The sequence below is a fragment of the Temnothorax nylanderi genome, unplaced genomic scaffold (genome assembly GCF_030848795.1).
Source record: "Temnothorax nylanderi isolate EJ_2023f unplaced genomic scaffold, tnyl_v1.0 TNYL_tig0918_pilon, whole genome shotgun sequence".
NCBI lineage: Eukaryota > Metazoa > Arthropoda > Insecta > Hymenoptera > Formicidae > Temnothorax > Temnothorax nylanderi.
In genome coordinates this window covers 9999-27582 of record NW_027249980.1, presented here as the reverse complement: position 1 = coordinate 27582, position 17584 = coordinate 9999, and the positions used below count along the sequence as shown (strand labels likewise).

The 17584-nt window shown below is 36.0% G+C and overlaps 1 protein-coding gene and 1 long non-coding RNA gene across 2 annotated transcripts; both read left to right on the top strand.

Moving 5' to 3' along the window:
- Window positions 1–589: 589 nt before the first annotated feature.
- On the top strand, window positions 590–17562 carry LOC139785909 (uncharacterized). The gene is made up of 2 exons (XM_071725073.1): window positions 590–729; window positions 14277–17562. Exons 1-2 carry the CDS (start codon window positions 606–608, stop codon window positions 14558–14560), a joined length of 408 nt encoding a protein of 135 aa, XP_071581174.1. The 5' UTR covers window positions 590–605; the 3' UTR covers window positions 14561–17562.
- Window positions 736–3646, top strand: LOC139785913 (uncharacterized). Its single transcript, XR_011722125.1, has 2 exons — window positions 736–2206; window positions 2567–3646. It is a non-coding gene; the product is annotated as an uncharacterized lncRNA (long non-coding RNA).
- Window positions 17563–17584: the final 22 nt, after the last annotated feature.

Sequence of the window (17584 nt, the reverse complement as noted above, 5' to 3'; positions counted from 1 at the left end):
TATTAATTAAAACTGACAATATTTTGTAATTGATACAAGAGGAAGGATTTATTTACTACAAAGTGTAAAAATTCTTAAAAAACTTTTAATTCATTTTTCACATTTTTTTGTTTTTTCGCATTTTTAACAATTTTCGTCGATTTCAAAAAGGGTAAATTAACTTTTTAAATAATTTTTAGATTAATTTTTTTCTTGCAGTTTAACACTGAATTTTTCAAATAAAACATACATTTTAATATATTTTTTCAAGCAAAGTTAAAAATTTTCAAAATATATGTTACACATATGTAAGTGCTATAAGGACATAAAAGGAGTTAAATAGGAAACAAAAAATAATATTACAGAGGTTGATTTGCGTTACTAAATAGAAAACAAGCAACATTGGTTTGTTATATCTGTTCGTTATTAAATATATCTTCTACATTATATTATTATGCAATATGAATATATCTTATTTCCGACAAGCTACAACTTGTCCGATTTTTCACGATTTTGCTAGTATATATCGGACTGAAATTAGATATCGCGGGAAATGTGGTTGTCCAATGACGTGCCACTAGATAATCCTAGCAATATGGTGCACAGAGACTGCGCTATGCCGCGGGATGCTGAATGATCAATACGCGTGTTACGCTCTGGACCAAAAGACGGAATCGTCAAACTACGTGTCATCTAGCAACATCATGAAAACCAAAACACACACCTGCGTGCCAGGTGCTGTCGGCGTCGGTGAGTTTAGGATATTTCTCGATTTTTATGCCGACTGCTTAAACATTTAGAAAGTCAGTTAAGAAAGGATAATGCACATTAACCGTTCGAGACACGACCATTAACATCTTCAAATATCCTCCGCATAAAACTACACCAGTAATCGGAAGTATATTGACGATACACATTATAACAAATCAGAGAGGTGTATTAGATGTTAATTGGAGATTAAATTATTAAATACTACAAAATTATTAAGTACCACAATAAAAATTTCTCTTATAAGATTGCACTTTAGCTGACAAATTTTTTTAATTAAGTATTTTATCTGAAAAATGAGTCACTTCAATTTCTTCAGTTTTAGAATAAATTAATATTAGAAAGAATTATTGATATAAAAATAAAGTGTTAACTAAGAATTTTCGAAAGTTACTTTTTTAAATTAATATTATCGTGTAAGATGCCTATTACACTGTTAATTTAACAAAAAATGATTTTTTTTTAAATAAGGGTAATGGTTCCCATAATCTTTTAAATGCTGCATACGATTTCCTTTATCAAACTATTAAAGTTGCAAAAAAGCTATTTTAATTTATTTTGACATATTCTAACTACGATATACATATATACATATGACTTATATTGGAGAAGTTTGTTTAGCGCAATCAATTATTAAGCAAAATATATGCCATGTTCTTACTAATTCATCTCTTAAAAAGAATTTGCTGTGAGTATATATGACTAAAAAGATATTTAACTATGATTAATATAGGGCCTATTGTGTCAAAGTTGTGTAACTTTTGGATATTACGATAATAGTAGATTACGATATTACGATATTAGTAGTTTATATATTAACACTTCGGTCCGTGAAACCGCTTGATTTTGTTTCATTCTAATTAAGGCTACATTTTCGGTTGTTGGATCAAAAAATCAATTTTATACATATTTTGAAAGATAGAGGTCTTTAAAATATATCCTTAAAATATTATGTCAAAATTCGAAAAATTTCCGAGATTAGAGACCTAACAGATGCGCACGAAGATGCGCAGGTAGAAAACGGGACGCGTAACGCATTCCTTCGGAATTGAGTTGGGACAGGTCTTCAGATATGAAGAGGACAGTATTTCAATATCCTCTGTATTGTGTAAGTGCAAAATACAACAAGTGTTTCAATTCTCAATTTGGCGCATCGCGCCTAAGCATCTTTATTGTGGTTACAAAACAATTAAAATTTCTGCGTATCTAGCCGCCGACATTTTTAATGAAAAATTCAATGCAATTCTCAAAACAACAAAAAGTGTAACTATTTGTCTGCAAGCCAAATTATTTGCTGATTATCGCAACAGCCAGCGATTTAAAACAGTGTCCGCCTAAGTACTAAAGAGGCTCGAATCACACGAAAGGAAAGAAGGAAGAATCAACAATATTAAAAGCCTTTTATGAAGAAGAAGGTCTAATTTATGGCCCTGAAATAGCTGACTAGCACAAAACAGCTGTAAGTACTTGAAATTTTATAGTTAACTGTACTTAAAACGCGTTTTTCTCGAAGTAACATTTTTTTACCTGGCGATCACGATATCTCAGGAACGGATAATCCGATTAACTTCAAATTTTCAGGAAATATAGAACACAACTCCATTTCTGGTATAAACTAGAACTATTTTATTACAGTTTGTACTTTTTTTGTTATTGCAAAAAATACCTATGGCTAATTTTTGTCAAAAAATCGATGTTTTGTTCGGAATAACACACACACACTTTTGTTACTTTCCAATCTTCTTTTTCGCTTCATTTTAGTTCACGCAATAGCCACACAATGTAAAGATTATATCTCACTTTAGTTTTTTTGTTTCAGATTACCCAGAGACTAGTTAGGATGGTCATGGAGAAACAGATTTTTTTTAGACAACTTGCAAAAAGGATGTTTGCAAAAGAAACTTTCAATAAATAGAAAAGATCATATCTTACATTAAAATGTTAATAAACAAGCCTATACACACAAAAAATTAATCAAGTCAACAGTTTCTTTTTAAAAAATTCCAAAATAGCCCCTATTTTTGAACGTTTGCAACCGAAAATGTAGTCTTAACATTTTTAAGCTTGTGATGTAGAAATTGGAAATACAAAGTCTGAATAAGATGTTTATAATAATATCAGAAAAAAATTTGAATTTAAACTGAACTTATGGGGACGGCGACATGACAAGCTCAGCGCAGAGGGCAGCACCAAAAATGGAGACTTGTCATAATGTTTACGTTTAATGAGTAGAGAGGTTTGGAGAATTTTTTAACATGCCGGGGGAATGTGTGTGGCATATGGATGTAAAAATAAGGGAGGGCATCGGTTTTTTTCCCACTATTTTTTTGGTGCCGATTTTTAACAAAACAAATAATTTTAGTAAAATGTGGTATACCGTTGTAAAGAGTGAATCCTTGGCTACAAAATTTATACGGACATTTTTGGACGTCGCTTTGTTCGACTGGTATAGAGTGAAAACGACAAAGGTGCAAAAATTGAAATGTCAAAATTGCCCGGGCGGAGTCGTCACTTCATTCTCGGACTGAATTTTAAATGAAAATTCATAATTCCGATCATGAAAAATAATAGGATACATTTTATTAGTTATTTTTTAATAAAAAAATGGAAACATTAATTAAAAACACGATGGCGGAAAATAATTACAAGAAAAGCGCAAACACTTATGTGACCTACGTTCGCACGTTTCTCGTCAGCTCTATTCTATCATCTCTGAGCACACGCAGCACATATTATTCAAGTCCTCGCCGGAATCCGACCACTGCTGCTTCTTTGACTTTGATTTTCGCCGGAACCCTCCATGATATGGCTTGGTGACGACTTCGCCCCGGACACAAGTTTCAAGTTTGGTCGCTCATAAAATATTAGAAATCAATAAAAATAAAAAAACTTTACTGGATTCGTGTTCAGTATGCATTACTCTTTATAGAATCATTTACTTTAAGTTTCGGAAACACAATAATATTTAAGATATTACAAATTTTCGACGCGCAAAAAATTTTACTTTCGACCTCCGAAAACACTTGGCCTCGATAAGAATCACAACATGGCACATAACCTCACTAAACTCTGTTGGTCGCGTGAGCACCATAAGCCGCGTTTACAGTATTAATGGCGAGTTCACACAACATACAGATTTCGAGATAATTGCAATGACGACTCCACCCCGGTGACGACTTCGCCCCGGTCTCCCCTATATTAAAGTCATTTGACTTTAGTCAAATTTATAAGATCTAAGAGTTAGTCTAAAGTTATAAGATGTATAAATGGAAAAAATTATACAAACTTTTTTGAATTTGTATGCACTTCTGTGTGAAATTCAAAAAATCTTTTATCGAGACATATGAAATGATGAAAATACACAGAATTTTCTCTAGAAATTTACCCTGAAAATCATGGTAATTGTGGGACAACATATACTACGAAGAATTTTATGTGAGCTAATTAAGTATACAAAAAATAAGGCAAGTGAGAGCTACGCACGTTAATCGGGCGACGGTTAAAATAAAAAATTAATACAAAACTATAGCAGCAAACGTTTCGGTCACTCGTTCAGACTTTCCTCAGTACGAAAAAACGATGAACAAGCCATTCAGTAGTGTAGTGGCAGTCGTAAAATGCAGTCAATTATATAAATATGCTTTAACTTTCATAACAACATGATTGTGCGGATGTCGAGTAAGGATGTCGTTAATCAATGTGACTGTTGCCTAATACAAAGGAATAACAATTCAAAAGAGAAAAATCTATTTAGTCATACCGTTGAAAAATAAAAGTAAGTTACCTGACAGTCACACAGATAAAATTCAAGGCACCATCACTCAAGCGCAATAATTTGGCGGAAGGCGATACAGTGTCCTTACACGGACAAGCGCTTACAATGATTTTGAAATATCATGAAACATCATAACGACACTAAATATAAACAATAAGAGAAGAAAAATCAATTATGAGAGAGAGTCCCTCGATAACAGGAAAATAATCGTTACTCAACTCTGCCGTGTCCTCCTGTAAATTAATGCCGTTGTTTTGGCGCTTAATATAAAACATCTCCGAAATGCTTCTCCTTATGTAAGATCTCTCTCTGTCAAGAATTAAGACATTGTCCTCGCACTATCCCAATTGTCACAAAATCGGCACGATTATTGGTATAATGGTTGATAGAGCGTTCTTGTTGTCACACCCGAGATATCAACAGATAAACCTAAAAGTTGTAAACCGAACCGAACCGTTGAAGTTTGTATGCTCCGAGAGAACGGAGCAAATTTCAAATTATAAAATCGCTCCGATCCGGAACAAACCGTTTTTTATTATAATTTAAAAATGCTCCGGTATCGAACCGGATCATAAAAACCGGTTTTGGAGCGGTTTCTTTATTTTAAAATGAGTTAATTAGTAGGGGAGACCGGGGCTAGACCGCTAACGGGGTAAATCCGCCATATCAAATATCTCGGAACCTGTATATTGTGCGAACTCGCTATTAATATTGTAAACGCTGCTTATGGTACCCATGTGACCAACGGAGTTTCGGCAGGTTACCTGCCGTGTTATGATTTTTACGGAGGCAAACGTGTTTTCGTGGTGAAAAGTGAAATTTTCTGCGCGTGGAAATTTTGTAATATCTGCAATAATATTTGCTCTCCAAATCTCGAGGTACGTGATTATAAATGCATGCTGATTATAAAGAGTAATGCATGCTGAACACGAATCCAGTGTAGATATCTAATATTTCATGGGCGATCAAACCTGAAACTGATTTATCCCGGGGGGGTGGCGGTTCAACCCCGGCATTTTTGAGATTTCAATTTTTGCACCGTTGTCGTTTTTGCTCTATACCGGTTAAACAAAGCGACGTAGATAAAAATTTCCTGTATAAATTTTGTAGCTAAAGGTTCACTCTTTACAGTGGTATACCACATTTAACTACAATTATTTATTTTGTTGTTAAAAATCGGCACCGAAAAAACTAACGGTCTAGCCCCGGTCTCCCCTACATATAGAACAAAATAATAAATTAATATAGAGAATAGAATAAGTACTTTATTTACCCCCAAGGGGTCTTAAAGGGCGTTTTAAAGGGACGTACCCAACCCTGTACAATTGGCGTTTTGCAGGGACGTACCCAACCCTGTACATTACTCGTGCTTCCTATCCCGACCTGGCCTCGCTCTCTTGCTCTCTCGCTCGTTCGCTCGTTCGCTTATACGCTTAACGCTTAACGCTTCTATACGCTTATACTCTTATATCTATCTTATCTCTAAAGTTGGACTTCCGTTTCCTTTACATCCTTCCATTCATACCGTTCTCTCATACATTTCACTCATATACCGTTCTCTCATCCACCACTTCCATTCTCCTCCCTCCCTCTTGTCTCTCCTCTATCGCTTTCATCCATTCCTCTCCCTCTCCCCTTTTTCCCAGTAACCTCCCCACCACTTCCTGCCACCCCTCTCCAAATAATAAATTAATATATTATATATATAATAAATTACATATATGTTAGATATATTGTTATATACATATATCAGTCAGAGAACAAATGAACAAATAAGGACTATTAAATTTTGCGACAACAAAATAATAATAATAATATTTCATTTATTTAACAAATAAACACATACAAAATGGAATTTTATTTTATTTTATGATAGGAGCTGGTCTCTAAAGGATTAGTTGTTATTTATGGTACACGCAGAAAATTTTTCTCGAATAATGTAGAATACTCATAATAAAATTTACTAGATTTGCATCGCACCGGTAAGATATACGCGTATTCAACCGGAAATTAATATATGACAATAGAAAAGTAATAGTTTGATCAGATACATCTTGTAACCTAAAGGTAAATAAATTTGCCATACTAACAAGGAAATATGAGAAAAGCAAAAAAAGTCCCATACTAATATGTGTATATTCGACGTTGTAGCTTGAATTGCGCGTTGTTTCTTAAGACAGTATAAGAAAAAATATAATCTAGGGTGGTACCTACTGTGAGCTGTATAAAAATATTCGTTGCGTATCTGGCAATAGTCTATGTTCTTCATAGAAATGCGATAGTAACCGCGGATTGCACACGATCGTGGACGACGGAAGGCGCGCGGCGCGAGCGGCAACGCGGGCTCGCGCGGCGAGAGGGTTCGGCTCGCGCCCGCTACGCGGCGCATCGCCGGTATACTCTCGCGTGATTAAGATTCAACATCGACCCCTATATCTAGGGCAGCTCGGCAGGGTTTCTACAGCGTTCTCAAGTTCGCTCGTGGCGGACAGCTGACCGCCACAGCCTATAACGGCAACTTATGTTTTTGCCATGACTGCAACAGACGTCACGTTTTTTGTCCATCAGCCATATTCGGGATAAAATATATTACAATCGGATAAGATATAATCGGACAAGTTATAATTGAATCATCCGTCTTTAAATTAACAAACGGATTTTCTGAAAACGCGCTCTCGAAAGTCCCATACTTGATGGAATTATTTACTTCTGCGTATAGTTTTATTCTTTGCTCTCTAAATTTCCTATACTTTCTTGAAATATTTTGCATATTATGACTATATCCTAGCCGTGCAAGATTAATATGGTATTTACTTTGTTCGTGTATACTTGTATTTTCGAGAAAAATTTTCTGCGTGTATGCAACACAAATTTGGAATTTTTCATACACACGCACACACACGCATACACACACACATACACACACACACACACACACGCGCGCGCGCGCGCGTGCATGCGTGCGTACGTGGGGGTGTATGTGTGTATGGATGTGTGTATGCGTGTGCATGCGTGTGCATGCGTGACGTCCATGTCGTTCTGGGTTATCTGGGTCGTCCTGGGTTATGCCAGGAACAGGGATACAATACTCGCAGACCCGAATTTTACGTGTTTGACTGGCTGTAGCTCAAAAACTGTCCATAGGTTGGCCTTGAGCCCATTACATTTTTTGTTCAGGAGGTCATAAGCTACAACATATTAAAAATTTAGACGATTTTACCGAGATCCCATTTTCCTATATGATTAGTGCGGGGTCCTTTGAACTAATTCTTATCATATTGATTTGAGCAACCAACCTCCTTAAATGAAATACTTCCTTGGAAAATGATTAGAAACAAATAACACTTTGTTGAATAGTTAAACTTAACAGACAGTAAAGTTTTTCATGACATTTTTCTTTGGAAATATTAGCACCACTGTTTTGTTTTTCTTTAAAAAGTAGTGCTTCCAAACTTTTGAATGGTAGCGTATGTTTTATACAATTTTGGAGATCACATTCCGTGCTATTAAAAACCGTGCAATTTAAGAATCCAGATCCACATAAAATTGAGCATTTGGTTCCAAGGAATTATTTTAAAAAATACTTTTAAAAAGAAGGATAATCACAATTTGTTACCATAGGGGAGACCGGGGCTAAAAGGTCAGTTTTTTTTCGGTGCCGATTTTTAACAAGAAAATAAATAATTTTAGTTAAATGTGGTATACTACTGTAAAGAGTGAACCTTTAGCTACAAAATTTATATAGGAAATTTTTATCTACGTCGCTTTGTTTAACCGGTATAGAGCAAAAACGACAACGGTGGAAAAATTGAAATCTCAAAAATACCGGGGTTTAAGCGTCACCCCCCCGGGGCTAATCAGTCACACTGCATTTTCAATACATATACGTACATCTAATCCGGAAAAATAATAGGATACATTTTAATAATTGTTTTTTAAGAGAAAAATATAAAAATTTATTTAAAATTTTTATGCGAAACATTATTAAAAAATAATTGTGTTACCTATTCCATAAAACAATTTAGACACGTGAATACAGAGGTTAACCAAATCGTAAACTCCCCAACGGCACGTCATATTGTCAACGCGGGCAACCACGGGGAACACGCGTGACGGCGTTCCGGTGCCATAGGATCAGCGCGGACCCTCGAGCAACCTAACCAAACCGCGTTTCTCGCGGGGGAGCGATAAATAGCGACAGGGGTGTTAGAAAAGCTCGCGGTGGAGCGCGACCATTTTACCGACTCGACGGCGTCCTCGCGCCGATTCCTCGACGCGCCGACGACGACGACGACGACGGCCACGACCACCACCACGACGACGACGACGACGACGATGACCACCACCGACACCACCACCACTACAACGGCGGCGACAATGACGCCGAGACGATGCGGCGAACCCTGGACGATGCGGTCGCACGCGCGACTGTCACTGACACAACGACCAACAACGACGATCTACCGCGCGCGCGGCATGTCAACTCTCGCGCGGAAATCGCGGGATCTCAGAGCCGTGCCGTGCCTCGCCGACGTGCCGTGAGCGCGAGCGATCTCGAAAACAACGGTCCGCCATCTTTTCGGTCGGCCAAAACACCCGTTTTGCGACGATACGTGCGTACCATTTCCCTCCTATACAAACTGACGCACGTGCAAGGGAAGACAGAATCACGCTCGAGGGAAACCTAACCTGAAATCGCCGTGAGCTGAAGTCGTGCGCCCGGCGCGCCACAGTGACTGACCAGCCCCGGGTGCTTACTGACTGATTAGCCCCAAACACATGTTTCAGGTTTGATCGCCCACGAAATATTAGACATCAACGATAATGAAAAAACTACACTGGTTTCGTGTTCAGCATGCATTACTCTTTATAATCACGTACCTCGAGATTTGGAGAGCAAATATTATTGCAGATATTACAAAATTTCCACGCGCAGAAAATGTAACTTTCACCTTCCGAAAACACGTTTGCCCTCGTAAAAATCATAACACGGCAGGTAACCTGCCGAAACTCCGTTGGTCACATGGGTACCATAAGCAGCGTTTACAATGTTAATAGCGAGTTCGCACAATATACAGGTTCCGAGATATTTCATTTGACGCTTCAACCCCGTTGACCTTTTAGCCCCGGTCTCCCCTACTATTCAAGACTCCATGCAATTCAAGTACCGCGTTATTCAAGAAGTCACCTGTTTATATGTATATACAGGGTGTAACAAAAAGGTTGTCCGCTACTTTAAGGATAAATAGTAAGGGAGACCGGGGCATTTTTTCAAAGGCAATTTTTAACAATTAATTAAAATTTTCAAGCAAATTCAATGGTACACATTTAAAGAGTGTTCCTTCAGGTACAAAATTGCTTAAGGAAGTTTTACTGTACGTCGCTTAGTTTTGCCCCCTGCAGGAAAGAAAAAGTGACGCGAAGACAAATTTTCAAATTGAAAAATGCCGGGGCAAGCTCGACACTTTGCCTGATCGACACAATTTGATCTGGAACTTATTTTTTATTGTCTGAAACTGAAAATACATTGTTTATCGTGTATTTAGAAAGTACAAAAATTCGGAATTAAGTAAAATAATCATTGGAAATAATGAGAACAAAAATTGTTGAACTTTCAATTATTTTCATCTAAACTCATGTCTGAAAAACAATTTATGCAAGTAAATTCGCAATCGGACGTGCGCACACATTTGTCATGAGCCATATGGCTGTATGACAAGCATTGTTTGTTATTGGGAGCCGATGAAACGGCGTGGTGTCGACTTTGCCCCAAACCTCGTTTTTTACTTTTGTCACTCCAAAAACATAAAAATTTTGGAAATATGCAAAAACTATTATCGGATTCGTATTGGGATCTGACATTCGTCGCCATGACATCTGGTGGTCGAAAGTGAACCCACTGAGGGGTATACAGATCTCGTGGCATTGTATAGGCTTGACGTGCGAAACTGTGAGCCCATGGACGCCATATTGGTTAAGTCCCGCCTCCATCTCAGATCCCAATCCTCCTCCTCCTCAACCCTTTTTGCCCTTGACAGGGCGTGGTGGCGCTTCATGGTGACGCTACAGTGATCACACTTTTAACTTGTCTCTCCAAGCCCCCCGATCCAGCGCCAAGTGAGTCGCCCCGTGAATAGAACTCCCCACCAGGGGCCGCAGCTGGTCTATCCATCTGTTTGGTGATCTTCCTCTTGGTCTCGTTCCATTAACTTTTCCCTCCACCACAAGCTTCTCCATTGTGTCTCCTCGTCTGGCGATGTGTCCAAAGTAGCGGAGGTAAGCCTGATTAATTCGCTTGAGAAGTCTTGTTCTGATGCCCAGTTCTTCTAGCACCGATATATTGGTCCGGTGTACAGTCCAAGGGATCCGGAGGATACACCGGAACACCCACATCTCAAACCCCTCTATCCTCCTCCTGTCCGCCTGCTTGATGGTCCATGTCTCGGCTGCATAGGTTGCGATGGGAAAGATGAGGGAGTGCACTAGTTGCAGTTTGGTATTCTTTGTGATGGTTCTATCTTTCCATATTTTACTCAGTTTTATGGTGGCTGCCCTGGCCATGGCCGTTCTCCTCCTGATCTCCTCTGAGCATCCTCCTTTGTTAGTTATCATGGAGCCCAAATAGACCATTTTCTCAACGACTTCAAATCCAGCCACTTCCTTCACATTGGGCTGGTTATTCATCTGTCTGTCGATGATCATGATCTTCGTCTTATCTCGGTTAATTTCTAGGCCATACTCCCTGCTGATCAACGCGAGTCTTTCCATGATAGCTTCCATCTCTTGCGCGGTCGTAGCCAGAATCGTCGTGTCGTCGGCATACCTCAGGTTGCTGACTCTCCTCCCCCCGACGGAAACTCCTCCTTTCCAATCCTCAAGCACCTGCCGCATTATGTACTCTGTGTAAATGTTGAAGAGTATGGGTGATAGAATACAGCCCTGCCTTGTGCCCGCCTTTGTTTGGAAGTTGCTGGATGTCGTTCGGTTGACCCGAACAGCCGCTGTGTTGTTCTCATAGAGGCTCCGCACAAGTGCCACCAGGTGCCGCGGTACTCCCATTTCCATCAGAATGGTCCAGAGGGGTGTCCATTTCACTGAGTCAAACGCCTTGGTGTAGTCGACAAAGCATATAAAGACCCTGACGTTGAATTCCCTGGCCTTTTCTACTATTTGGCGAACATTCAGAATTTGCTCCCTCGTGCCCTTCCCCGGAATGAAACCACACTGTTCTTCGGCAATTTCCAGATCCCAATAGAGCATCAAATTTCACATCAAAATCACTTACATATAGGTTTGCAAGAGTAAAGCTCGATGAAAGAGTAGAAATTTTCGAGAGATCAGAAAAATTACTTTTCAAAAACGTTTATGTCGCGCTAAAAATTACACCATAACTCAGAATGTCACCAAATTCCGTTGATAATACTGGCACATATACAGGGTGTTCTAAAAAAGGGGGGCCAAAATTTAGGGAGATATTCCTCACACCTAAAGGATGAAAAAATGTTATATGAACATGGGTGCGGAAACGCTTTATTCAGGAGTTGTGTTGACAGGCGAATGGTGGACATTTTCAACATTTGTTGTAACCGTACTCAAGGTCACTTTAAAAACAAATGTAAATAAACCTACTGATTAAACGATTGTCGTCCACAATGATTAATCTTAAATTGTTTCTTGTGTAAGTAATTGTGTAAGTCAACAGTATTTTCAACACAACTCCTGAATAAAGCGTTTCCGCACCCATGTTCATATAACATTTTTTCATCCTTTAGGTGTGAGGAATATCTCCCTAAATTTTGGCCCCCCTTTTTTAGAACACCCTGTATAAAGACGCATTTACAGTAGGAAAGGCAAGTTTCTACAATAGATTTAAATTGGCAAAAAACCTAGTGTCAAGTTTGCCCCGGTCTCCCTTACACATTAAAATTAAATTAAAATAATGAAAAAAGTTCCTATCAACATAGATCCGCAAATGATCTCCTATCGAGTTATGGGCATTACAACTTTTGAGCTTAAATTCGGTTTATTAACGAACATAATACGTTTTAAGTTGTCAAAATACGTACAAAACTACGTCCATATTAAACTACGGATTGAGATTGAGATTAGGAAATTTAATCAATCAGAATAAAGAAAACTGATATCAAGTTTAGTGAACTTTGCTTTGATTGGTCAAATTTCAATTCAATCTTAATCCCAATCCGTAGTCTGATACGAGCTTTAAGAGATTCTCTAATCTTACCTGGAATTTTGAGTAAAATTTTTAGAAAATCCGGGAATTTTTTTACAAAATTTGAGCTCCGATAAGAAAAGATTCATAACATTATGTGACGAAATCGGGATAAAATTGGAAATGCTGCAATTATGTCTCAATATTTGCAGCAACACTAATAGAAATTTAGACCTTTGTGCAAATATTAATAAATATTTGCATAATTTATTTCTAAATAGTATTTCAGCAAGACAACAGCGATATGAGGAACTATCTTAGCGGAATATTTGCAAAATTAAATTTGGAAAGAAATTGCGAAATAATTGAGAAATATATTTAAGTCTTATCATGTGTCATTCGTAGCATATTCTGTGCTTGCTGGGTCACCGATAGATGGCATACTTTCTCGTACGTAAAATTTAATGAACGATGGTATATATGTAACTGTTATATATATCAATGTTTGCTGAAGTGTGCTGGAGTGATTTTGCTTCTAAATGTCGAAATAATTGTGCAAAATTTGAATCTAAAATTGAATTTCTTAATTTTTGTGCAAATATTATTCAGAAATTTTATGCCGGCAAAAACGCTGAGCTATGAGAAATCATCTTAGCACAATAATTGTGAAATTCCTCTTAATTGAATGATGCAATTATTGTACAATATTTGCACAATTTTCCTATATCGGGGAGTAAACCCTATTGAAGTTTCCACATTAGTTTTTGTACGAACTATTTTAAATGAATTGCTGTTTAATTAATTTGCAATACGTGTTCAATACATAAACAATGTGTGTGTGTGTGTGTGTGTGTGTGTGTGTGTATGTGGATACATACATATACATACATATGTAGATATGTATATATTTTATATAATTTTTAAAATAAATATACTATTATTTTTAAAATATTTATATATTTTATTCTGTTTTCATCCTTTTAATATAAATTACAATTCGGGATGTTCCCTTTTATCACGTCCATAGGACGTCCATCGGATATCCCGTGGACACGTTTAGGGATTAAAGCATATCCACCAATTTCATAAACAGATATACCGTGGACGTCCATAGAATGTCTGAAGGATGTAAAACGAATGGCCTATGGATATCGTCAATATCCTTAAAGGGCGTCTTATGAATGTCCTTCGGATCATTCCTTCCTTATCTTATCCTCCGTCCTTATCTTTATATATTTCATTTTATCATAATATATTTTGACGTAAAACGTGAAATAGTTTGTAAAGCATTCTCTTTTCAATGATCATAATATTTGTAATAAATAGCATAATAAGAATATTTACAGGCAACTTTAGTTTAACATTTTTTCACTATACATGCATTGTTTTTGAAATATTAAAAATAAAAATTTAAAATAAATCACTCGTCTATAGGTATATATATGTATATATCTTCCTTGAAAATTATTTAACTAAATTTTGAATTAAAAGGTTTTAATTAATGATTATTATATTTTATATGTATTTCATTAAGCAAAAATGTTTCATTGTTACGCAATACTATCGTACTCACATAAATTGCAGATCTACCTGCTGGAGAATCAATCGAGGAAATCGCCGAATCTGTAGATGAGTTACGGGAGAAGCTTGCCAATATGAAAAAACTTATGAAAGAGCGAAGAGGCACAACGCTGGGAGAGATCAGTGCCCGAAAAAGGAAAGAAACTTCTAACATGATAGATGACAATCTCCTGTCCTGGATGTTCGGATTGGCTCTTATGGGGATTCTACTTGTTAGCTTCTACGCCTTCTATAATCTTTATTACGCGGTGCTGAAGAGATTCCCATCCCATCATACGGAATTATAAGAAAGTGCGCGAGAACAAAAAGGAGCGGGGCACAAAATTTTCGCAAAGCTTAAATTATATTACAAATCGGCCTTGTTTAATTTCCCTATCAGATAATATCCCAACAAGGGTAATCCCAATGCGTCAGATGTTCTTTTTACTATAAACTCTTTGACTGCCATGTGTTCGATTTTTCTCAATAAAAATGGTATAGAAAAGTATAATATCCAAGTAATTAATAATTTTAAAAAAATTATAGCAAATTAACCCTTAACGTATATACGTGGGTCTACGGCGTCCGAGCCATAGTGATATCTGCTCGTAACTGTAAAACTTGCAAGCCTGTTAGAAGATATTAAATAAACGATGTTTATCAAAATGACTATAAAATCATCAACTACAATGTAGACAGATATTTCATGAATTTTTTTAAATTTTTTAAAAATACTTTAAGGTAGGGAAAAATAGCGTTGAATGTGACAGATCTATACGTATGCACTTAGAAGGTACTGAAAAAACGTATACACTTTAAGGGTTAAATTTGAGAAAAGAAAATAGACGACAATGCCATACTCTTATTTATATTTCAATATATAATTTCACATTTAATTAATACAATTATAATCTAAAATCACGATTACGAAGATATTGTAAAATTTTGTTAAGGTAGTTCGTCCGTGATAATATTGTCAAAAAGTTAATAATAGACAAATGACATATAGTATTTGGCTGAGATCGTCCGCGTTATGCATGTGTGTGTAGAATCTCATATATGTACAGATATATAGATACTAATGTGCTATTAGATCTTCAAAGGTTAGTTGTCATATGTGTCCACCGCTATCAGAAATTGTGTATCGATTGCTTCGAAACAAGATGGTTAGAGTCCCTCTAATCAGAGTCTGGCCAACTTGCAATTCTGGCAAAATTCTGCGAGAGAGAAGAATATAAGAGAGAAAGAGAAAGCGATATACATTCACTATACATTTATCGCTTTCTTTTTCTCTCTTATATCTCTTTCTCTTTCTGTTTCTCTTGCTTTTACCAAGAAATGGCGAACCAATCAAAAGTTGCTACTGTATGGCCAGACTCTGATTAGAGGGACTCTAAAGACGGTCAAAGGTCTTATATTTTTGTAAGAATATTCTTGCAAGTCTCTTTTATCATCTTCTTGTTTTTCATTAAAATCGTAGTTTGATCTCTACAATCAGAAACGTGATATTGGAAGCCGTTTTCATCATATGATATATGTAAAAGTGTGCAAGTAGAAACTTGCACATTGCTTCCTCATAGAGGAAGCTTTATGAGCGAAATAAAATGTTGCTTAAGCAACGTGCAAATTTATAATTTGCATACTTAAAAATTGTGAGGAAATAATGTTCAAATTTATAATTTGCACACTTAAAAACTATGAGGAAGCAATGTTCAAGTTTCTACTTGCACACTTAAAAACTATGAGGAAGCAATGTGCAAGTTTCTACTTGTACACTTTTTTTATTCTGATAAACTTTATTACAACTAATATCTGTTACACTATTACAAAAATCAATTAAATAATTAATATTTTTAATAAAATAATCTCTATTATTTGCGGATATTTTTTTCTAATTCTGTATCGCGTTGCATTTTGGCACTCAAGTCAGGTAGTACAATCCTTTTATTTACTCTCATTTTGATAAAAATTTATACATTGTTTTTGATTTTAGAAGCCTTATAAAGTTTGGTCTAATCAATCAAATTTTAAAAAATTATATATGAAATAGGGGTAGAAAAAACTGAAGAATATAACAGAATTAAAAAAAGTTGCCAATAATTAATACTAAATTGTTCAAAAACATCGATTTTTAAAAAGTCAAGTGGTTGAAACTTGAGATACAGTCTTTAAGGGTTAAAGTTTTATAATATTGGCAATTTTTTTAATTCTATTATATTCTTCAGTCTTTTCTACCCCTATTTCATATATAACTCTTTAAGATTTGGTTGATTAGTTCTTGAGCTATAACCGTTTGAAATTACGAAGAATCCGTACATAGGAAGCAAAATGTGCAAGTTTCAAAAGTGTGCAAGTTTGCACACTTTTTTATTATATTAACAATTTTTTAATAATTCTATTATATTGTTCTTTAAGATTTGGTTGATTAGTTCTTGAAATACAGACGTTTGAAATTTTGGGGAATCCGTACAAATATAAGAGCCTTATAAAGCTGGGTCTAATCAACCAAATCTTAAAAACTTAATATGAAATAGGGGTAGAAAAGACTGAAGAATATAATAGAATTAAAAATAGACCGATATCTCAAATATTAAGAAAGTTACAGCATAAAACACATTTTTCTGAAAAATGAAAACCCCCCTAAAATCCATACCGTTTGACGGATTTTAAGAAAATTAGAGGAGAACATACTTTCTATGATACTCTATTTGTGTGCAAAATTTCAGCCCGGTATTTAAAAAATTGTAGAAGTAGATGCGTGTACAGATCCGTACACATACACACACAGACTTCCGGACATTTTTTTTAATGCGATTTTTCGACGTTTTAAGACATTCCGAACACATTGGCATCAAAAACTAAAAAACATTTTTTTCCTCAGCCTTTTCTACCTCTATTTTATATATAATTCTTTAACATTTGGTTGAGTAGACTTAGCTTTATACGCGATCAAAGGTCCATATGCGAGGTTTACGAAAACAAAGCTTCCTCTATGAGAAAGCAAAAAGTGCTAATTTTGACTTTCATTTCAATTTCGGTACAGTCAATCTTTTTCTAATTGCACATGTGTGTAGAGCGTGTTTAGATTAATATGCTGTCCAAATTTTACAAGATTCCTAAGAAAATGAGTTTACGAACGTACCTACTACCTTAAATATAATTTTTAGCGATGAGGTCCAAAGAATTGTTCCTTTTTTGCATTTAATTAATCTAATTAATTGATTGATCTAGCATTCGAGCTTGTTACCAAGTAAAAAGTTCTTTTATATAAAAATATACATATTTATTATATATAAAATATGTTCATATATGTTTTCTTTTTCTTATCTACC